The sequence below is a fragment of the Rhopalosiphum padi genome, chromosome 3 (assembly GCF_020882245.1).
Source record: "Rhopalosiphum padi isolate XX-2018 chromosome 3, ASM2088224v1, whole genome shotgun sequence".
NCBI classification, from domain to species: Eukaryota; Metazoa; Arthropoda; class Insecta; order Hemiptera; family Aphididae; genus Rhopalosiphum; species Rhopalosiphum padi.
Window position 1 is genome coordinate 35249900 of NC_083599.1, and position 26163 is coordinate 35276062.

Below are 26163 nucleotides of genomic sequence, written 5' to 3' on the forward strand. Positions count from 1 at the left end.
ACGTGAATAAGTAGGTACAGGGTAGCTGGTTACCTTTCTCTCTTTGTTTATGTATAGTTGTCGGTTAATAAATTAATAAACTATAATTCTTCCAAACGTTTCTTGATTTGTGAGGTTTTGTTTTGTTTTTTTTTCTTTCAAAACGTATATTTACTGTTCCAGTCTAAAATCGACTATTCGCCCATATTTGTTTGTCAGTAATTTTTATTTTTTTGTCAAGAACGAATAATAAAATATCAATAAAGGGTCGAAGATAACAAAACAACAGATCGTTTGAGGAAAAGACAACAACTACTCTTCGTTGATAAATACTACGTGCGATGGACTTATTATTATTACTACTGTATAGCGTACGCGCATTGTATCGGAACAACGAAATGAATAACACACGATATTTTATTGTCAATGTGGATGCATATAGGAAGGAATAACACACGATTCACGCGCCAGATTCATATTATTTATACAAAACGCGGTAAATTGCTGCACATTGTAAAACTATAATAACAAACAAAAACCACAAACCCTATGCCCGTTATACAGTAACAAAAGATTTATCAATCGATCTACTTATTTATATTTTATTATCGCGGGGGGGAGGTTCTCGTCGAAACACTCGCACACGAGTAAATAATATATAGATGCCGGACGGAACAAACTTATCGTCAATACGTCTATCATCAATACGTCCAAGTTTGGGGCGAGTGAAAGAAATCCGAATAGTCATCGCTGTAGCACGCTGTTCGAAGACGTATTTGTATTATTATTTATTTATTATACTATAACAAAGTCGACTGTTGTCAAAAATCATTATCGTAATATGCGTCTACGATAATAATATACCTATAAGCTTTATTTTTACAAATATACGACAGATGAAAATGTAACGTAATGAAAGTATATATATTTTATAAAGAACTAAATATAATATGTAGGAGGTACATACTACATACCATTCAGGTAGTAAATATTGAAAAAATATTAAATAATATTATAGCATGTACTGGATGGAGCTGAATAAATTATATGCATTGAACATTATTGTGTTCACTAGAAATTTCACCTACATCCTTTTAGAAATCATCTATTTTGGCTATTCTAACTATTTAAGAGTTCATTATATTATTGTACTTCGAAATGAATTCCATTATATATCCGCTGTGCAGTATAGATTAGATATTTTGCCTCTTAAAATATCTACACATTACAATTGTATTATATTATATGGTAGGAATTTATAATAGGTAAATAATATAAATAAATAATAATATTATTACGAGTATAGAAAGTTATACGTTTATCAACTATGTATTATAAAAAAACAGAACTGTTTTGATTAAATTAAATTAAAATAATATAACTATAATAAAAATGTATTTAAATTTTTTAAGCACTTTACAATATGCATATTGGACAACAGTCGACTGAAAACACAAAAAAATAACACCATTCTACAGATAAATTAAAATATAGTAGTTTTATAAATATCGCAAATACATTTATCAATATCAAATAAAAACACTTGTATTATTCGTATTAATTTATAAATATAATGTATTGTAAAATAGTATTAAAATTGTTGTCAGTAATAACGCAATTGAAACGTATAATCTTATTAACATATTAATTTATTTTGGGTGACAAAAAAATAAACAAGTTTTAACCACTTGAAGGTAAAGGTAAATTATATTATGCAATTTTGGAAAAGACGAATAAAAAACAATAATTAATAGTGACTGTGCGTGAACAAATAAATGTCATATAATACTATATTAATAAAATTAGTAATTTCTTTAGTCGTTGAAATAATAACGACTATTGCTTATACGTCAACGGGCTTAGTAGTTTATTTTTCCATTTTATTTTCAGAATTACATTTTGTATTTGTAAATCTCGCGGTATGCGTGTATGCACAGATGTATCACATAAAATTTGATATTATATTATTACAACGAACTCAGTCAAATTTCTTTTCCCTAAAGCTTGTTTAGAAACCAGAAATCATGATGGAAAAATGTTGTATAATATATACCAGGGGTGGCCAAACGGTCGATCGCAAACGATTTCAAAGTCGATCATGTTAGAATTTATTTTTAGGCTACGCACACGAAAATTAATCATGGTGGTTAGGTTTTTTATGAAAGTCGATCCTCAAAAGTGAAGTATATATTTAGTAGATCACGGCCAAAAAAGTTTGACCGCCCCTGGTATATACAATTACCAGACGAAATAATAATATTAATTTAATATTATATTATCTAACAAACCTATTTAATATTTTGTAGTCTGGGTACTCGAATAAAGTAATCGTACTATGTGTATAGCAACGAATAACGATTATGACAAACAATCGTCGATGGCCCAATGGCCTATGATGAAAAATGACAATATTATTTAAAAACATGACACCAAAATACAGTCTGACCGAGAATCATGCAAACATATAAAATCTTGTATAAAATATAATTGGAATTTATCTAAAAAAATGTTGATATTTATACATTGTAAAAAATAACTAAACAGTATTAAGAGTACCTATTTTATGTAGGTAATTACATAATTTCCTAGTCATTGTAAAAATTGCCTAATAACGTTAATAAACGACAAAAAATGTGTATTTTGTAAAATTATAAAAGCTGCGTTTAAAATACCCATATCATCTCTACTCTTTATTCGTCATATTGCAAACAAATAATTATTAGTTTTTATTAATAAAAATATTCAGTTAAGTTTTTGACTTGTGGAAAATTTTGAATTGTGAAAAAATTTGCTCGAATCTTCACATTGCGATACAAGAAATCTAAATATTCATATCTTACGTGAAATTTCGTATTAAACATTGCTTAAATTCTCCCTATAATGCTAGTTTCGGCCCACTTTTAAATTTTTCCGATGACATGAGTTCTCGTTGTTAGGTTGGATTAACACGCTGCATTCGTGACTACTTAAAATGTATTTTTTTTATATCGCTAACGGTAGATTGTTTTACCAGGATATTACATCACTTTGGAAAATGACAATTATATGATTATAATATAATATACACATATATTTGTGTGTGTGTGTCTGAGCGAGTGAGTTATAAACTGCGTCGCATAACATACTTGCCACGGTCGAACGTCCGAACCAATTATTATTATTATCGCTTCCCATGGCAATAAGCGTAAACGACGCCGCTGACCACCACTTTGGAGTAGCTTTTAACGCGATTGCCTTCACGATACGTTGTTAGAATTTCTTTTTCGCACGGTACTCCTATTGCGCGACGCCTGTACACACACAATACAAAATTACAGCAAACCAGCCGTAATTTGTAATCATAACGATACATGAAAAGTATTATAATATGTTTAATCCAATACAATTTCTGATAGCGCCTCAAAATTAAATATAACAACATTGCCGACGGTTATGAAGATTCGAAGGTATTCATAAGCTACACCAAATCAAACACTTGACCAATACAAATAATATATATCAAAAACTTAACTATCCAATTAACTTCTTTCTTAAGCGAATTTTAAACCTTTAATCAACCTATTACTATATCATAAAGACAATTGTCGTCGACAAATTAATCTAAAAAAATGTCAACTAACTAAAATACCGTTTAACATTTATCAATATTATTATTAAATCGAAAAAAAACAAAAATTTACTTAAATATTTGCTATACGATACAAAAAAAATTGACATCAAGTTAATAATTAAAGAAATCGAAGTACTTTTTATTATATATATGCCAATACCATTGATGGAATATGATACATTTAAATTGTTTTGTCATTCTGTAAGTCGACCTCAAACAACAATAAATAATTACGTTAAAAATATGTAATAAATAACGAAAACACGGCGACGTGCATAGGCATTTTAAGTGCACCACGTTGTCTGTCTTCAAAACTTTCTTGATTTAGGAAACCTATTAAACAGTATTCATAATAGAAATAAATATAAGATTGTACAAATGTTGCAAGATTCATAAAAAGTGAATACAATATATTACAAATCCTTCATACATTTTATTTAGTTGTTACTCTAAAGCGACTTTAAACCTTTCAACGAAAAACTATAAATAGCTCCACATCAAGTTCCTTATATGTTTAGTGCATATGTCGTTTAGAGTGCTTTATGAGTTATTATTAATTACTGTAATAGTAGGATAAATTCCGATTAACATTACAATGAAGATATTTTTTTTAATTAAAATTCCTTTTCGTTTTATGTAGTTATTTTTTTTTCTAAAAATTACGATTCATCGTTTCATGCACATCAAAGCGGATAATAATTTAGTAACTTTTCGAAAAACCCTGGAATTTTGTTAGCCAAATTAAACCTTTATAGTATATCATACGATAAACTAATATTGCTGCAGTGTATATAATACAACATTTTCAGCATTACATAGGCTCTATTATTATTTTATTACAATACATAGGTAGTCTTCTTTATGTAAAATCGTTATTGTGCCCAAGATTCTCTGCTTTGGTTAATCGGTTGAACTGTGTAGAAAATACGAAAGGTGGTAGAGTGGAAACGCATTTAATCACTTACGTCTGATAATTTATATACATATATTTTTTTGTTGTCTGCGAGTATTGGATTTCAGTCGATCACCGTTTTATTATAATATTATAATAAACATTTATAATAGAGACGAGCGTTTTTTTTTTTTTTAAAGTTTCGCATATTAAATATTCAATAAAAGTAAATAATATACAATGATATGCGAAAACGGTGCGTCGGTTATTAGTGCCACATCGATAAACGTGAACAACTTAGCCCTTAAAAGGGGCAACTAAATATATAATATATAATATGCATTTAACGTCGTGTTATTGAGTACATCCGCACAAAGGTCAAGTATATATTTTTTTTACTATCACAGTACTATAGAAAAAATTGAGATGGATTCCATTCAATTCGATTTGATGAATCGCTGTCGACCGAGAAATGTCAAATAGAATTTCCACTTCCGATATTTGTATATTAATAATTAATAATATCACAGTTACATTTTAATATCTTGAATATTCTCAAAAAAAAAAAAATATATATTATATGTATCTATCTTAACTATGCATATTTTGTTTCATCGTTTATTTACACAGAGAAGTATAACGGTGGTATCCTTAAAATAATAATAATAATAATAATAATAATAATAATATCGAAGAGATTGAAATCCGTTATAGTTGTAAACATTCGATTTTTCTTACATGGACCGTTAACTATAAAGGATTTAATTTCAGTGTGTTATAGACATTAAAAAGTAATATAACACTGAAACGTTAAAATTTTAGAACCAAAAATATGTAGTGTATAATAATATTTAACTGGTTGCTACAGTTACAACAATAGGCATCAACATATGCCAACCATTTATATCTACACTATATCCAACTGATATTTGGATGACAGTATTACGACTAGTGACAAACCACAAAATTTCATATACCAGGATGTTTCATTTAAATCTGATTTTAGACGAAATCTACTATAAAAATAAAAACAAACAACAATTTTAATGTCGGATATCATCAGGATTTTTATATCACTCAAACCATAAGCGTCGTAGATGTTGACCGATTTAATGCTAATTTAATTTAATGCACACTCAAGCTATGTAAGCTGTTTTAATAACAACCACAGTTTTGAAAATACCTCTTAATGGTCTACCGCATGTAATACGTGTATTGCCATGTATATCTTCGTCTTGTGTATTTTTAAAACGTGTTATTTTTGTTCAAGAACAGTGAACAAATTCTTTAGGAGTGCAGCAAACGAAAATATTCTAGTGAATATTATATTTTATATAAAAATTACAAAAGGAAAGTATGCATAATAATATATTAGGACGAAAAAAATAAATAACATTATCGTTTTCTATAAGTTCTATCGACACTTTCAGATCTATAATGCAAACCAATATTATTCCAAACTCACAATTTGGTTCGAGAGCAAAATATTCTACTGTATACAATACCAAATTTATCATTTAACAGACTAAAAAATATCATCTTTCAAAATAAATCTTCAAAATATTTTCCCGGTGTCTTCCTGGACGTAGCACCGGCTTTCGACCGAGTGTGGCATAAAGGATCGGCTATACAAACTCAAACTTTTTTTACCTGTACCATTTATACATATAATTATTCACTTATATTATCTTGAAAACTGCTCTATAATCCGATATGAAAGCTCATACTCATCATAATTTTGCATTAAAACCTATTTACCCCAAGGCAGCAACCTCTCTCCCAACCTGTTTAATATTTACACAGCTGACATACTTACCTGTAACTATAAACACCACTGGCCACGAGGTCTCCTACGCAAACGACACTGTAATACTTTGTGCCAAAAATGATCCTAACGAAATATCCAACCTACTAAAAATACACTTAAATTCAATTTTAAATTGGGCAACTATGTGCGAATTAAAATAAATCTTGACAAATCTGTCAATGAATAATTTATATTAAAAATAGCAGATTCTTTTCCTGTTTACTTTCAAAGTACTCAAATGCCATCATCTTCAGAAGTCAAATATCTCGGAATCGCTATTGATAAAAGAGTAACTTGGGGCTCTAGCCTTAACTGAAAATAAAAACCCTTAACAGCAGACTACATCTACTTCGTCCAATTTTAAAATCAAATCTCCCAATCCGCACCAAACTTATTATATAAAAATCTCTTTTGCGTCCCATATTAGCATATGCGATTCAAATTTGGGGCTGTGCCAAGACGTCTCAAATTCTCACTATATTCCTAAGGATTTCAATCGATCACTCTCCGTATGATAACCTCAGCGCCATGGCGGCTTGTATTACACTTTGACCTCAAAATAAATAGAATCAGTTGACCAACTTGCTACCTTACATTACACATCCTTTACTCCAAGCTACATCTCCATTCTAACCTGATATTATTGTAAAATTCATCCAATCCACTACTCATAAATTACACCTATCGACTCAAGAGAAAATATTGCAGAAATGTATTAACCTAAAATAATATAACACGCTAGGTTCCATCATTGATTGGCCTCTTTCTTCATATTATTTTATAATTAAAATGTATATAATTAGCATATTTATTATTTATTTATTGTACTAATCTAACACAGATTGTAAATATTCTTTTTAATAATAAAAGTAATACTTATTTATTTCAATATTTATAGCACTATCAACATTCATAAATAAATTAGTTAATACCAGTACACAAACGAATAGGTATTATATTTTCAAATCATAATTTGAAAGTATACTGTGTATTGCGTTTATAAAAAACACGACGTTTTAAAGAGTAATGATGTAAGTGTATAAATTTGTTATTTTAGTAATGGATATAATAATATACCAACTATGGCGATGATGAATAGCTATTCTTAATTAGAATTAATCTCGACAAATGTTGTCCAACAAATACACGCATATAATAACACTATTTCTTGCAAATAATAAGGTATCAATAAGTCTTAATGGAAAACAAAATTGCACTTAACGAAGAAAAAGAATGCATATCCCGATTAAACACTCGATAGTTTTTTTCCTTTGACAAACTATTAGTTAAATCAATAGGTATGTGAACGACATTTGAAAAATAAACTCTCCCTTAAATGAAAAAAAAACTATGTGTTATATATACATTGCGTACAGCCTGTATATTATTATAACGTCATGTAACGTAGGTATACATATATACACACAATAAGGAGTGCCCACCCTCATCACTTGAATATGGAAAAATGATTTAGAAAGAAAACGTAATATAGGTTAGGTAGGTACCCAAACACCAAAGAAAAAAGTGCAAGTCACTTGCGTGAGCCGACTGTTGTTTACTCGTCGGCGCAACGAAGTGCTTCATTTTATAACAGTTACTCTACTAACCACCCGACACTAGAAAAGGAACCAGAGCCTTGACGCGACACCAATGTAAACACGGTAATATATTATGTTATATAATATTTTATCACTTAAAGTCGCTGTCTGCGCGTACGTAAAACGTAGAAGGGAAACGTAGAAACGGTGAAGTAGTTACTTCACCTGACCAACGGTCTGCGAATCGTACCCACAGTTTATAATACCACAATATCTCTATACGTACAATATCGTTATAATGAACATATAACTACTATACCTACAAAACTAGAATATGTGTTTATAGTTGTATATTATGAGAATGGCCGCAGACGCATTTCAGATTTTTGGCGACGAGCACATGTATGCGTAAACGAGTATTATGTGTGTACGTGTGTACGTATGTGGGATATTTAAAAAATATTAATTATTATCACAATTTTTCCAATCCACCTTTCCAGTGTTTATTAAACCACATTTCCGTTAATTTAGTAATAATCATATAGATTAACTATTTGCTACGTTATTTTAATACACCATAATTCACGCTAATGCTCAAAAGTATATTGAATGAATTAATATATACAAAAACCAAATTACGCTTCAGAAATATTATGTATTTTATAGTTTCAGAAAAAATAGATTGAAATTAGTTCTATACAAAGTTTAAAGAATAAGACAAATTTGATATATATATATATATATATGTATCGCACTGGTATGTCGCACATGCAACTGTCTTTTACCTTATACATTTTTAACTAAAAGGCAGTATTGCAGTGATACACACATATTTTTCTTGAAAATCTTAATCATTACCCATGTCTACAGGTAAAATATTATCCAAAAACATTATCGATCAGTTATAAAAAAAAACTAAGATAATTGGACCAATGATTTAAAGACTGGAAAACGAAAGTTTCCTAAAAAACCGTGTTTTTGGTTTATACTGTCACATGTTTTTAATTATACACACGCACTTTATGTTCAGCCATTAAACATTTTTAAAACTAATACATTAATGAAATTATCATACACATTCTATTATTATGCACTGACTTGCAGCAACGCATCGAACAATTATTCAATTAATTCATTCCGATTTGAGTTTAGTAATTACGTTTGGTAATTACACGGACAGCGTGAATAAACCATAATATTCCAAATTTACATTTTCTGTGCATGCTAATTTCACATATTTACGATCGAAAATATGATTTTAATAACCGAAATCAAAATGCAGTATATTCTAACGGTATAATAATATTATTATGTTTTATAATATTAGACTAATCTAAATATAACACGAGTTTAAGTGTACGCTGTGTACAAATAACCAACAGTATTACACTTAATGATATAACGTTACAAAGATATTATGTTCATACAAGAAGTCGCTCAATATTTCAACCAAAACAAAATGTAATTGAAAAACATTTTTTTAAATATATATCTCATGAATTATGAGTATGTACAGCTAATTACTTTTTTGTTTGTTTGTATAGCAATCAATATTGACGTTGGAAAATTTTTTATTGTTCATCAGACTTTATTTTATTAAATTTAACAAAAATATTTATTTATAATTTAAAAAATGTATATAAAATTAATTTTAAAAGCTCGTTAAAAGGTAAAAATATAATAATTGATATGTAAAGGTACATGGTACATTATAATAAATTTATTATATATAAGTATTTTTCTTGAGTTTCATTTTGTTTTAATTAAATAGTTTTTTCTTAAGAAAATTTGTTTTTTACTTATTATTTATTTTATTATTTTTGTATTTAACACTCATTTATATTTAATTAATATTAATTTAATAATTAAATTCATTAATCATTAATCATGAATGCTAAGATTTAATTATTGTTACCGAAGAACGTTGATCAGTTGTATTTGCTATTAATGATATTTCCATAGCTTAATAACTATGTCATTATAATTGAAATATTATCTTTAGTACATATTCAACTCAAAAACTACTCGTTCGAATTTTATTTTAATACGTTAAAATTTTAAAAAACAAATGTCTATAGTAAAATAATTTAAAGTAGATTTACGGTTCTCATTTGATGAAAAAAAAGGGTGAGTACTGAATATGTTCGGAGAATAACCCTGTATAATATATAGTGTATATACAATAGAGAAATAAAATGTTTTATCACATCATAATATATAATACACGAACCATCTATTGATTTGAATCATTTACGCATTACGATCAAATTCTCATTTATAAAATATAAATACATAACAAAAATATTCTATTAAAATTTTTAAAATTAAATTCTCAAATGATTGTTTTTGAAATATTACCTAATAATATAATTATATCATTTTGCGTCATAATTATTACAGTGTTAACTTCAAACATCGAATGTGCGACGAATACACATAAAACAATAAGTAACAAACGATCATGTTTCATTAGAAATCATGTTAAGAGTCATTTCAAATTGACAGAACATCAATTCAAATCATTACTAAAAGAATCATGAGTAACATTTTCAGTAAAATTGTGATTATTCTGAAGTACGGACATAATAAAAAATGTGTATATTATGTACTGCGTTTTATGTACTATTAAACATATTGTCAAGGATATCGTTTTGAATACTAACTGTAGGATAACCGTTTAAACAGAAGAATACAGAATATCGTATAATTATAACCATTATTCGTTACACCCACTTTTAAAATTAATTCAAATATATATAATATATATTAACCTATTATTATATAGGTTTTATGGTATTTATATAAATATATTATAACACTGACACACGTTTCATATAAACTGTGAGAACATATTATAATGTATATATATTAACTGAGGTTTTTACCAGTATTCGTGTTAGTTGCATCACGTCGTTTAATTTAAATATATAATTTTAGGGTCGAAATCGTTAAAATCAAAAAAAATCGTTTAACTGTGACTTTCTGGTTTCCGGTTTTAACCACCGCAGTTGGTAATATATTACTCTATTATATCTATTATATCGCGTTCAAACGAATTTTACCTTTTTTCTTTTATTATTATTATTATAATAATATTATGATTATTGTTTTTCACTTTTATTGAGGTATTCCAGTGATGTTATGACGATGCGAAACTTATTATAGACATTATATTATTTTAAGCAACTCATTCCAACTGCATATACGTTATAAACGTGCGTATATTATAATGTGAGAATAATGAAATCGCTTATCAACGTATAATGGCAGTAATAATTTATTTCCCTAATGGATTATAATTTATAAACAATAAAATTCACCTCCGTAATTCAACTGTATCGTCAGAAAATGTCTTGACTCGAGTCAGGGGACGATCGAGAAACTTTTTAAGTGTTTTTTTTTATAATAATATTGTTATTATGATCGTTATTATTTTTGTTTTTTAACTCTCGAACAACACACCATGCGACACCGTCGCCATCTCGTATATTATAACAATCGATGTACGGGGTTACAGTATAGCGAGTTAGGTATATGTATAACGTAAATCTTATATTTTCATAGCCTATTATTAAAATAATAAAAAAAATAACAATACTATTAACCAAACTGTTCGTTACCTATTTATAACGTTTAACAGCACTGTGAATTGCACTATATTTCTTCAATGCATTTTATTACATCATAACTTTCCTGCAGAAATAATTGTTTAGAACTAACTTTTTTTCGTTGTGTTTACCAAACACAATTTTATTTTCTGTATGCTTATTATTATTGTTACTTTTTAAAAAAAAAAAAACCATCGTCTGTGACGTCGATCGACTTTTGATCGGAATGATAATAATACATCAATTGATATTTTGCTAACACAATAATAAATCGCATATTATACACACACACAAGGTTTAATCGAGCAAACATAAAACGTACGTGACCGGTACCGTAATTCTCGGCTTGGTTTAGGGCTCGCTACAGGTCAGACGAATGGTTGTGTATATTGTGTGTATTGCTGGATTAGAGCACAAGAAGATAAAATAGACGTGGAAAAATTGTATTAAACACTTGATTGACGTAGCCGATAATATTACACTAATACAGCGTATACAAAGGGATTGTTTCTATTATCAATGATATTTTTTAAATTAACCTTTTCCGTTCTCTTTCTCAAACTATGAGGTATATCCAGAAAATAAGTTCAGTTTTTCATTACAACTTCTTGTAGATTATGCATGGAAACAATGTGATCATCTACCCTACAGCCCAGACCTAGCACCTAATGATTTTCATATTTTTTACATATGAATCATTTCTTGGTGACCAAAACTTTAACGACGACGCAAAAGAAGCTTTTAACCATAATTGCGACCACATGTGGTATCTTTATAAGATGAAGGAGTATAAAGACTAGTGCCCTATTATGATAAGTATTTAAATAATGATGGCAACTATGTTGAAAAATAGCTTAATATTTGTACTGAACATTCCAATAGTTTGTTTTTTCAAATATATATTTTACTTATTTAAATTTCCTGATGGAACTTACTTTCTGGATACAACTCGTATATTATATAGTTAATAAATATATTTGTTTATTTTATACCTAATATTGTACACTTACGTGAATTAATAGTTATTATTACTATAGTAAACGTATATTTAATTACAAATATAATTACATTATGTTTATATTGAAGTTAGTGAGTTATAGCTATATTTAATATGTATATGTATACAAATAAAAGAGTGAAACAATATGTGTTTCGCTGTTTTATAATGTATTATTCCAGTTATTTGAATTTGTATAATCACAGCATTTAGACTTTTAGCATACGAACGCAACTTCTATTCACAATCAAGGACAACTTAAATATATATGATCGTGCAACTGATCGGATACATAATGTACATGCTAATATCAATAAGTTCATTTCCAGTTATTTAAGTACTACTACTAGTTTTATTTTATTTTTATTCAATTTTCAAGTTAAAACTTTATTTTATCTCGAAGTATAACTGAAATAAAATACTTTACGTTGAACTATTAAAAACTGTCTAAAAAACTGAGTTGATTCAATTTATCAATTTACTCAACTTTCACATCTAGGTATGCTACTATACATATGGAATTGTAGAAATATAACGTAACATTCAACAATAAAACGCTAGATGCATCACAATAACTATTATCACGCTTGTGAATAATAAAACAATATTGTTTCTATAACGAATGTCGCTATTATAGTGAATATACTCAGTGTAGTAGCCCAGTGAAACTAAATCTTAACTGTGACATTTATTGTAGAAAATACGATTAATTACCTACTATGCTTAGCGTTAGTATATTTTCATATTAAGATTTCAATAAATTTATTTTAATTTTGAACAGTATTGCTAAATTGAAAAATTGTACAATTATGTACAGTGCATGACTTAAAAAATAAAATAACTAATACAACAAATGGTCCGGAAATCTTCCATAAATGTAGAACTCTATAGTACTTAACCACCAATAAAAAAAAAAAATATAAATTATGGTATAAATCAAAAATATTATAAATTTATGTGTTTAACCTTGAAGTATCGGTTGTGATAATTGTTTTTAGTTAATTCAAATGCACTCAAAATTCAATCAAATTATTAAAATAACTAAATATAAAATTCAATAATCTGTATACATACCTATTTATGTATAGTTGGGTAAATATTCTCTTAGTTAAAATTGTTATTCTTAATTTTTCGTGACGAATGAAGATGGCCTAACTACACTTTACATAATACCTTACCATACTTTATTTTATGTAAAATCTGACATGTTTAACATTTTTATATATTTTAACTTTATTATTATCTAAGTGTGTGATAAAAATGTCGTTTACACCAATATGTTATTTGATATAATTTTTTTTGGATAAATACAATAATTTTTAGTAGGTATTCATGAGTGTGTGACTCATGAGAAATATTTAGGAGAAGAATCCGTTAACAGCTTAATCGCATTTGAATGATTACTTGTTTAGTCTTTGAAATATTATGAACGCGTTCAATGTAATTTGGAAAAACATCACGTACTGACAAAAAAAAAGTTAACTTAATAATAATAAATAATATACAAAGAACACTATACAGTACATAGTGCCACATGACGCATGTTTCGATGGAGGATTTTTCAACAATAATAAGTTGCATTCCGATGTTGAAGTAGAAAGTTTTGATAGATAAGGAATCGTAAATTAAATCATTAATTTTTTATACTAGAAATTCCATTAGGTTTTGAATTGAAAAGTTTACAATTAATTTAAGCTGACAAATATGAGTTCATTTTATACAAACATATAAATCTTTAATTTTAAATAATTATTCACCTATATTTGGTAAAATATTTGCCAGAATATCAAAAAGTTTAACGAATATTTTGTAAAAACTTTATTATCAAATAAATAACATAGGTATTTTACAGTATTTTATAAAATATAGTATAGGTATAATATAAAAAAAAAATTTCTTTTAACGTATTAGTTACATATTATAATATACCTTAGATTTTTTCTTGGAAAATAAATTGTTGTAAGAATTAAAAGCCATTAAAAAAACACATATTATCCACATCTACATATTATAATAAATTCAATACAATTTCAAATCGTAAAAGTTTTTTCGAATAATTATAATAAATTAGATTTTTAATAATATTATATTGTGGTTTTGCACAATTATAATTATAATATTATTTTAACATCGTTAAATGAGAGTTATGGTATTTTATTATTATACCAATTGATATGTTTTTTTTTTTTTTAATAAGAAAAATGTACATAAATATAATAGTGCTATTACTGATATTTACCGATTTACTAAGTCGTATATACAAAAATTTGTATAAGTTTTTATGTTTCTATGCTGTGAACCAAACTATAAGGACAACTTTAAATACATTTTGTGCGCTCTATAGCTATTTCAAGCTCCAACGCCCGAATGCTTAGCATCTATAGTATCAATTTGTTACTCTGAAGGTTGTTCATTTTTGTTCTAATCGTATCTACCGCTATACTAAATCGCATACCATTGCTGTTGTGTATTGGAATTATTCCATTTTTAATCGTATCCATTATTGAAGACCAATTTATGTAAATCGGTGCGTTCTCTAAAAATGTCCTAATTTCATTTCTACCTATAAAGCGCTTCTAAAATAATAGGTATATTCTTTTAATTTGTACACATGAGTCCCAATTTTTATATAATAGTCGAACATAAAGCAATTCAAATATATATACTCGTATATTATTATTTCATATTTGCCTCGCGGTAAATCAATAAGTATACACTAAGTATTGCAAGGAAGAGGAAACGCGCAGATTCCATTCAAGTTTAAATTCGGACCATTGTTCGCAAACCGTGCACAATTTCAAAACCTTCCAACCATTGACGAACTTAAAGTTTTTAGCTTCAATCTCGCTTTGCGCTTTTTGATTCGAAAAATTCAAGACCCGAGAGATTGGACGATATCAACGTAGATACACTCTGTAAGTATGCCTGCCAGTTTCAAAGGGTTCTTATAATATGTATATATTAGTTAAGCTGGTCGACTAACGCAGGAAATCCATTTTAGTAATATAATTTAATTGTATAAAATACTATGAACGGTTGTACTGCTGAAGGTATAATATAGCAAGTTAAATATAAAACTGTACTCAGGACATCATCAAATTTTAGTATAATAAAAAATTATATTTTAAAAATACTGTCCGGATACTTTGGCATAATAATTGAAGTAAAAGATTCGACTTTTGAAAACTTTACGATCATAAAATATAATCTCGTAATGATTATTGAAAACATGCCTCAACTGAATAGGCAAATAATATTTATAACTAAAAATAAGTGATTAAATTCATAATTTTATTTTTATGATGTTAGTATGATATTTAATTTATATTTTTCTCGTTTTGGCTGTAAGATAAGATTTATTCTATACGTAAATTATTTAGATCACAATAATTATTGGAGCCACGATTAAATGTCATGTTTTTTTTTTTTTTTTTTGTACATGCGTGGAGAATTGGATACACAATGACTCTATTTCGTTTGTCAATGACTGATAATCGGTGCAAAATAATTATTTATAATATCATGTATTCAAACATAGCATATAAATAAAAACGATATCTACATTATGTGTCAGTACTCAGTTATAACTCTGATGCTGTTATACCTACGTTCATATAGCAAACAACACCAAATCTATTGTCATTTACGAGTATGATAATGCGTGAAAATAAATAAAGAAACACCCAATTTGTATTCCATGTCAAGCAAGATTTGACAATTTATTTCTATAAACTACCTTCGTACCTTAGCGCTAGTACCTATAGTGCTCGTGCATTTTACTTATGCCTATTATTACGCAACGCCACATAAGCTATTATATAAATTTCAGACTATGCATGAATAAATTTAAATATATATATACGTCAAATACTCATAAGTTTAAAGACATTAATATATTTTAGTTTTATAAGTAATATATAATTTAAAAAAAATATTCATTCAAAATTTGAAATTAATTTAATAATTTAATTATAATAATATATTTCACAATTAGTTTTTTTTTTTTACCAGAATTGTTTTAGAGATAGATATTAGCAATTTGAAGAAGTATACAATGTTGTCAATGTTATAATCTTAATTTAATATTTGATTGTTATAATTTCATACATACGAGTACCTTACTCTAAGCTATTTTAGATTCTGAACTGAGTAATGAATGTATAGATTCTACAATGATGTGTATATGTTTTTTTTTATTTTATGCCTGTCATCGCGTTTTGGAGTGATAATAGTGCTTTGATTTTTAAATTCAGCCCTTTTTTGAAAAGTAAAATGAATCTAGTTAATACTTTGTAGGGGTCAAAAGTAAAAAAAAATTAGTAGTTTCAAATGCGTCAGGAAAAATCCTAAACAAGTAACAGAAAAACGAGAATTTTTACACATAACCAGTTTTCGAAAAAATCGATTTTTTTATTTTGCTGTAACTCAAAAACGAATCATTGTAAATACTTGAAATTTGTTTACGAAATATGTCAATATCGCGAATATTTGCAAAGAGTTTTAAGTTTGAAAATTCATAAAATTTTTGTGATTTATATCTAAGATTAAAAAACCTAATACAAGGTTCTCCATAACTTTTTCTTCAAATGACTGTAAAAAAAAAACTCCAGCGTCAATATTGAAAAAAATTTATGAGTGTATGAAATTTAATTTTTTTCCAAATCACGTAAAATAACAATATATCCTAAAACGATTTAAAATATTTGTTGTTATTCAAAAAGTATAAGTCGTAGAAACATGAAACTTTCACCAGTAGCATTACAATTTAACACATCCTTTATAGTGACCTACTCTCCACCTCTTCTATACAGCCAAACGATACCCACTAGCCCACCCTATTTTTTATATTTAACCATAGTTAGTAAATTCTGTAGACATGATACTCCTAAAATGTTGGATTAAACACGTTTATACACTTCAATGTGCTAACAGCTCGAATGAGATAATGGTCCATCGGGACGAACCAACCAACCCTTTCCCAAATGTATATGAATAAGTCCAAAAGTTGACCTTTCGTTAAATATGTATAGATATGTATATATATATATATATCTATGTTTTAGCATTTTATTATTCCCTTTTTTTTTTCTCTTCGTCAGTTATATTTTTTTAAGAACACGGTACGACAAAAATATAGCTGAGCATTGCTGGAGAACTTTAAGCATATATTGTTTACTATAGAAGTCCACGGGGACTTTAGATTTACAACGAATGAGTTCAACCAAGTTTGACCGATGAACCGAAACTGTATGTTCATATATTATATATGGTATGGTTTGGATAGGCTTTCAGTATTATATGTAAAAGTGGTGACTATTTGTATTTTACAAAATTCGTGATATTTGGAAATTTTAAAACGACAATTGTATTGCTGACCAATAATTTGTTGTTAAACACATAAGCATAAAAGGAAACTTTTTTTATAACTATCTAATCGTCCCTGGCACCATGTTACAATTGTTGTATTATACTCACTTATGTGAATAATAAAATAGTTAAGTGCTTTATACTGTAATGAATCAAAAATCATGATATTAGAGACTAAAATTATCAATCACTTTTAGTTGTTCCCCTATAATATATTTTTTACAATTACTCAGTTAAGATGATTATAACGATAGTCGATAAGTCATAATTGTTGAAGTGAGATTCAGTTTCTTTTTTTAACTCATAAGTATTTTGTTTATTATAAAACATGTGTTATATCATTCTATAATGGTATACGCCCTATGTGATAATAAATCCAGATTAAATATAATATAAGATATATATTTATACATTTTCATGTTTGTAACTATTGATACCTAAGTAATTGTGTGTGAAGAAAAAAATCATTATTATTAATTAATGTATTTAGAGATTGTATTAATAAATTAATTTTAAACTTCTACTACTATCTGATAAATTTTAATATACAAATTGAACTATAAATTATCCACCAATATTATTTAAATCATAGTGACAAAAGGTTTCAATTTATGTTATAAAACTAAACAATAAAATGAATATTAAAATTAAATTAAACATTAAAAGACCAATTAATTGTTAATGCATCTAAGTTAACGTAATTTACTTCAGTTCAATAAAAACAAATAAATAAAATTAGAATATTATATTATCATTTACAATAAAATTTAAATTAAATTAATTTATGATAAATAACACTATTATGTGTAAGATACAAGTTATTTTGTTTCAAAAATGTTAGTACTGAATAGAAAATAAATGTTTGATTCTGTGCAGTAATTTTTTTATTTTACACAACTTCCTAATTGTATATTATAGTGGCTGTTTAAAATAGACTATAAGGTATAAATACAAATAATATGTAATAATATATTGGTATTGATAATATTTGTTATATTATTTGTATGTATTTTTAAATATAGCTATATTTATATATATTAATATATTATTTTCTTTTTGGTTATTAAAAAAAAATTTTACAATCTTTACTTTATAATGTCCAATAAAGTTCGATAACAGTTATTTTGTGGGTTATAAATTTAAAAAATAAAATGTATGAAAATAATGTTGAGCATAAAACAAAAATAGCATGTAAATATTTTATACTTTAAACTGCGCATATTATATCGCATGACAAATGACGATGCGAAGTTAAATTATCCTCAAGGGACAAATGTATGACATTTTATATTTTACAATTCATACAATTTAAAAATCAGTAAAATTAGCTATATATGGAGAGTTATTGATAAGAGAATGTTTTTTAAATAGTAAGTTGTAATGGATGCATTCAGATAAACTACAATTGCAATAATTACTATCAATGTATAATATAGGGACATAAATAAATATCGATTGGATGTCACTTGACTGGCAGCGATTTTATTTTTACAAATTTAATTAAAATTTTAAACTTTTTCATTATCAGCATTTATTAAAAACTAATACTTTATTAAAACTTATGTATATTAATTTATTAATTATGTTTCAAAATATTTGACTAACCCATATAAATTTATTACAAAAAAAGTACCATAACTTTTAAATATTGCTAATTTTTGTACTGTTTAAGAATTTAAAAAAAATGTATTGTTACAACAGGATGATTATTCACTCAGTTTTCAGTAAACAAAGTGGCTTCCAAAAAAAGGAAAAATACTGAGTATAGAAATAAATAGATATTTAAATTTACTTTCTCCTATATAAATTTACAATATACTTATACATTATATAATTAGAAAATTATATAACGTCTATCACTAATTATTTCAATTATTATTTATATATGTATAATATGAGAAATATTTATCTTAGTACTAATTAAAATATTTATTTATGTTTTTCAAGTAAAAAGTTATTTAAAATTATTCGTTTTGTAATAAAATAAGAAACATTTAAATAGTTAAATGGCTGCAACATAATAATGAATTTTCAATATTTTCTGTTTGTTAATTACTTTCATAGAGTTCATTTATTTTATTTTACAATGCTAAATATATTTTATTTTTATTTTAGTTATGTAATTATTTTAATGGCAATTGATAGACATTTTTCACTTTGTAAAATATCCAACACATTAACACCCGTTTAATCACAATGTCCTTTTCTTTTTTAAGTACCTATATTTTAATTTCTTCACCTATTATCGTATTGTTCATTTGGAACTTACTAATGTACCTCCTATGCTTTTGACTAGATACAATGTAAACAAAATATAAATGACCATTTTTAAATTAGAAGTTTAAATAGGAAGTAACTTTTGCAGATGATAAAAGAAAGCGTGGTTCTATATAATACGTATAGATTTTAACAGTAAATTAAAACATTAAACAAAACAAAAGTTTTAAAATTAACACTACAAAGTAGCAAGTTTGTCCTAATTAATATTTGGCTATTATTTTTAAATAACTTTATATTTTAAGAAAAAATATACCAAATGTTATGTTTAGGGAGATTTTACATTTTAAATTGGTTTACATTCGTCTTAAATGTTATTCAATCTCGGAATTTCTAAATTTTTAGACATGCGTTAAAATAAAATATTTTACAATACATAAGCTGATTATTTTTTTAAATTATATTTTCAAGAAAATAAATGGGAACAAAACATTTTATTATAATACTTACACTATATTACGCCTCCAAATTACTTATTTATTATAAAAAATATTCGCTAATTTTACAAGTCAATACAACTAATACAAGTAAAACTTTCAACCTTATTAGCAGGGTCAAACTATACAATGAATATAAATAAGCTGAAATTTCTATTGATACTTCTCACGTCAAGACAAAAATCAATATTTTGTGTTGTGCTTTAGTCCAAAATCACTATTTTTCATTTGATGGAATTATTTTTAAACTTTCAGTGATCGATAGAAAAGTATTTTCTTACTAATTTTTTACTTAATATTTAATAAGATATTGTATAATTGATTTATACTTTTTAGAATTTAATGTAAATATATTTGTACAATTTATGCCTTTGTATATGAATCAATTTAAATTTATGTTAATTTTATAAATTGCATTAATATCTTAAATTTGTAAATAATTATTACCACGATAAGTAGGTACCTACCTAAATAGAAGTTAATGATTTTCTGAGAAAATATGTATTAGTTAGGTTAGATTGAGATTATTTTATGACTTCATTAAAAATGTTTAATCAATTAAATTTTTTTTTTTATTAAGTAAAAAAATATTGTATAATATTACACAAAATTATTTTATGGAAGACAACAAATATTATAATATTATTATATTGTGTATGCAAGAATATTATTTTGATATTGATAGCTTAATGTAAGTATAGTGAAAATGTAATATTATTATTTAACTAACTTCAGTATCGTCACAAACATAAGTTATTACAATAACAATTTAATTAAAGTATCTACGTAATATTAAAAGCTTTTTGAAATATTAACAGAATAATACTGAACACCTTTAAAACGGAGGTAGTATTAACTATATAATATAATAATATTATTATAATGCACATTCACATCGAAGACACTAAATTGCATACTCGATGCGCCGTTCTACTATTGAATTGGTTGAAAATAAATAATTCTTCAACATTCCAATCTTTATAGTATAATATTATTTTAAAATTTAAATTTAAAATTAAATTGTCTGTAAATATGAAAAATTTTAATTTAAAAAAATGTATTAACAAATACATATTGTGATCAAGAGTTATATCGAAATTTTATGGTTCAAAAATGTAGATGTATTTGTATTGTTTTTAATTCAATTAATTTCAAAATCAAAATATTTGCTTTATTATAAGTTTTTATCCAAATACCATTTTAAAAATATAAGGATGATTTAAATGTCTAACTCAATCTCATGATTACCAAAACTTTAAAAATGTTGAAAATATTAATTATATTATCATTTTTATGAAATAATTTTTTATTTTCATTATCAATTTTATTTTTATTTTTACTTTGTTAAATGACAACCATACATATTTTATTTTATATTTCAAAGCAGAATGATATGTTTCTGAGAACTTCTCAATTCATAAAAATCGAATTTTAAAAGATTTATTAACTAGCTGTAAGTATTAAGATGAACAAAGTATTATTTGATCAATTTTTTTTATTTTTCCTTCTACTTAAAATGTTGTTTTGTGATGACACCAAATAAAAATAAAATTTTCAGTAAAATTAAAACTTTTTTAAAATAATGAGTTGAAATACTATTAAATGTATAGCCGTATTATATATTATTTTAGATTATTATTGCTTCGATAAATGTATATTTTACCGTTTTATAATGATGCGTGTTTTATTATATGATTGAAATTATGTTTAGGGGCAGATAAAATATTTCTATATTCCACCTGATGGTGATTAAATGGTAGTAATATCAGTTTTTGAGAACATTAATTTATTTTTTTGTAATTCGAAAACTAATAACCGTAGACATTTTAAAATTTTTGACGTAACATATATTATTGTTATTTTGTATGAGCAATATATTTTTTAATAGTAAAATTAATTTCAAGCTTATTATTTGACTATTTATTAATATGTCAGTACTGACTGAACTTGTTAAGTTATAATTAAATACAAATATAATTTGATATAATATAACATATGCACTGAATTTGTAAAAAAAAAAAAGGTTAAATTATAAAAAATTTTTAATTATTATATTTGTATAAAAAAAAATTACTTATAATCATACTTAAATATATTACAAAATAATCTTAAGCTAGTGACTGACACACTATCACCACCCAGAATTGTTTTTCGTATACGATTTCTATTATTATATGTATCACTGAATTCAAATTTAAAAACATCCATTAATGACCGGCTCAAGAACGACGTACTTTCAAAAACTGCTAATCAGAGAGTGATTTTCCAGGTTTTTTATATGATGAATACAATTTTATTATACTATAATACAATTTGGTTTAAAAATAATAATAATAATAATAAACCCAGAAATAAAATAACAATTTAGAATATAATTATTCCTTATCAACTATCACCTAATATGTCTCGCATTCTTGTTTGAGTATATTATCTACATGATATTACTAATTTTTAAACTGACTAACTTTTGAATTAACAAATCTCATAAAACATTGATTTCCGAATTTATAATACTATTTTTAACTATAAGATATAATTATTACTTATTTCAGATATCTTGCTATACTTCCTGTTAATTTTATTTATACAACATAATTCTACTTACATATTAATTTTTGTACATATAAACTATACGACTAAAATTAATTTCCCTTTCATTCATTTTTTTCACAATTCTGTCACCTATATTTTAATGCAAAGTTTCAACATAAAACATTTCGCATTTTGTCAGTTATATGTCAAATGGAGAATAAAACCACATTTTTCAAAAACTTTTGTACATGAGTATTAAATATTATACACGCATATTTTAAACCTCAGGGTGGACCACATCACAAGAAAGTTTCTCACCCGTGAGATAAAAACAATATCAGATAAAATATGTATATATATATTTATAAGACACGCGATGGCTATTCCTGTAGTGATATTTGTTTTTTTATCTTAAATTTGATTTACATCATAACTTTACACTTCGTAGTTAACGAATATCGATACACCCCAGACCACATGATTTTTTCAAATACAATTTATTTTTTCGTTTTTTCACTTTTGTATTCTTTAGTGATTTTTATGGAATATAATTTTTAGAAATTATTTTAATCATTGTTCTGTCTCCAAATTTTGGTTGTATTTTTTAATTATATTATTTGTTTACATTTACATTATTAATTTATTTTTTTGTATTTTTATGTTATCAAACACCTTTAAAATTATACTCAAATATAGGTTACATTCATGTCATTTTTGGTATTTTCAATTGTTTTTTTTTCTAACAATGTTTAATCAAAAGACATGTACCTACGAAAAATGAAACCTTAATAATAACCGTTATACCAGCTGGTGGTTTTAAAAAGTAATCAGAAGTCAAACCATTTCTTTGGTAAAATTTCCACCGGACCTGTACTCTGTGCGAAAAACTTTGAGCATTAAACGTCGACACCTTGTCGTTGAATTACGAGTAACGTCCAAAATGATAATATAGGCTGTTATTTCTAAGATACGTTTTACGCGGAATTATGGTGTTTTGACTTTAACAGAAAAGTCGTATTTAGAAGAAAATAATAATTATTATATTGTTGTTTTCGAGGAATTTTTATTTTCGAACTAATTTAAAAATATTTTAATTTTTAGAATTAAAATAATTATTAACAAAGAATATCCTTGAATTATTACAATTTTAAAAATAGTCCATAAACAATATTAATCATTAAATTCAATTTAATTATTTGGAATAAAATTAATATTCATCATACATACGAAAACAGTTGTACAATTATTGTACTTATTTCTTACATTCTATTACTTTTATACAGCTGTTAAAAAAAATGGCTTCATATCAATGAAATATTTTTTATAAAATGAGTGGTAATAATATTTAGCTACCATTTTAATAACACGTCATGATAATATAATAAATATACTACTTATATACTTAATAATTGTATGAAAAATGATTAACTATTTAGGTACATAATATAGTTGAATGTTTAATTAAATATAAATAATCGTTTAAGGATGAAATTATAACATTCAAAGGATAGTATAACAGTCTATATTATAATAATTATATTATTCGTGTACAAATTAACTGTACAATTCACGAGGCACAGCTTCGACGATGTCAGTCGATACCTACGTCCTACTTCCGTGTTTTTAATACATTATTACTATTTTTATATTATTATTACTCAGTTAAAATGCTGTAAATGTTAATATTTATATTGTGGTCAGAGGGTGAACGACAAAAATCGAGTAAACGATTAATAAAATGTGTACCATTAAATTGATACGGTTATTATCAAACACTCGGAGTATATGGTACACTATTTTAATCGTAAGACGATTTAAAACGTATGCCTATTATACCTATAACGTAATTTATAACATAATAATATTACTGACTCACCTGTTTCATCGTCGACGATGGTCACGGACGCCTCATTGGGCGCTCCTCTGCTGCCGCTGCCGCTGTCCACGGAGGCGCGGGCCGTGACGATCAGCAAACACCCGAGCGCGTATATCACGGGCACAGCCGTCTTCATGTCACACGCGGCCTACACGATCTTTTTCGACAAAAAAAAATGAAAACGTAAAATTTCAAAACACAAAAATAATAATACTAACACGCCGATTGTTTGCAAAAAAAAAAAAATGTTTTAAAACATAAAAAAAAAACGGACACGAAAAGGCCCCTCGCGGGTAGTCAAGTCATCACTCCGGAGCCGCACACGTCACGTATTACCGTCTGGACTTTGTCCCGGGGAGGCAGTTCGCGCGATTTTTAGACCGCGAATGGTGCCGGACGATGAGTGGCGGAAATGCACGACGACGATAAATGACGAAAATCGAAACCGTTTTAATTGTCGGAACTTATTACGTATAATTGTCGAACGCAAAAGGGCGACAACGGTGGTGGTTTGACGGCGCGCATATAATATTATTTTTTTTTTTTTTATTGTAATATATTATTATACACACGCGCTCGTGGCGCACACACGAGAGACACGGACAACGGCAATGTGCATCGAACACCGGTCGCCAGATGACTGCTAACCACCCGACCCGGTCGTATCCGCGGAGTGGTCGTCGTGTGTGCTCGGCAGCGTCGGCGGTGGCGACGGCGGCAGCGCGCGCGGAGACTTCGTCGTCGTCCGTTGCGACGACGGCATTCAGCGCGTGTACCATTCACCGCCGCCGCTCCGACGGGGTTGTACCATCGGACGAGTTGTTCTTATACCTTGGTATAATATGATAAATATTATTATTGTTATTATAAGCGGTACAACACTGCGTGTGTGTGCTATCAATCATTCCGGATCCGGGGGTATATGTAGGATCACCCACATTGAAAGTCAGCGGTCGGCAGTCGGCTGCAGATCGTTGACTAGAGATTATTATTAGCGCTTGCCTATTTATTTAACTAACATTTTTAATCATTGGTTCAATCGAGTGACAAGGTAATGATACGTTTTAATTACATTTTAGAATTGACATAAAGATATTTAACAATGTTTTTTTTATCTACATATTATTTTATTATTACTGGAATCGGCATAGCTATAAATATAATATTATATGTTACATTCCCGTGTATATTATGAAAAATATTTAAGTCAAGAATTTTATACCTATTTAATTTCAGTTGAAAA

The 26163-nt window shown here is 26.6% G+C and overlaps 1 protein-coding gene across 1 annotated transcript in view; it reads right to left on the reverse strand.

The window, feature by feature from the left end:
• LOC132924052 (nephrin-like) overlaps positions 1–25550 on the reverse strand; it is a 433787-nt gene extending 408237 nt beyond the window's left edge. The window contains exon 1 of the mRNA XM_060988125.1: positions 24921–25550. Within this exon, the coding sequence (XP_060844108.1) occupies positions 24921–25056 (136 nt within the window). The 5' untranslated portion in view covers positions 25057–25550. The remainder of the gene's footprint in view (positions 1–24920) is intronic.
• Positions 25551–26163: the final 613 nt, after the last annotated feature.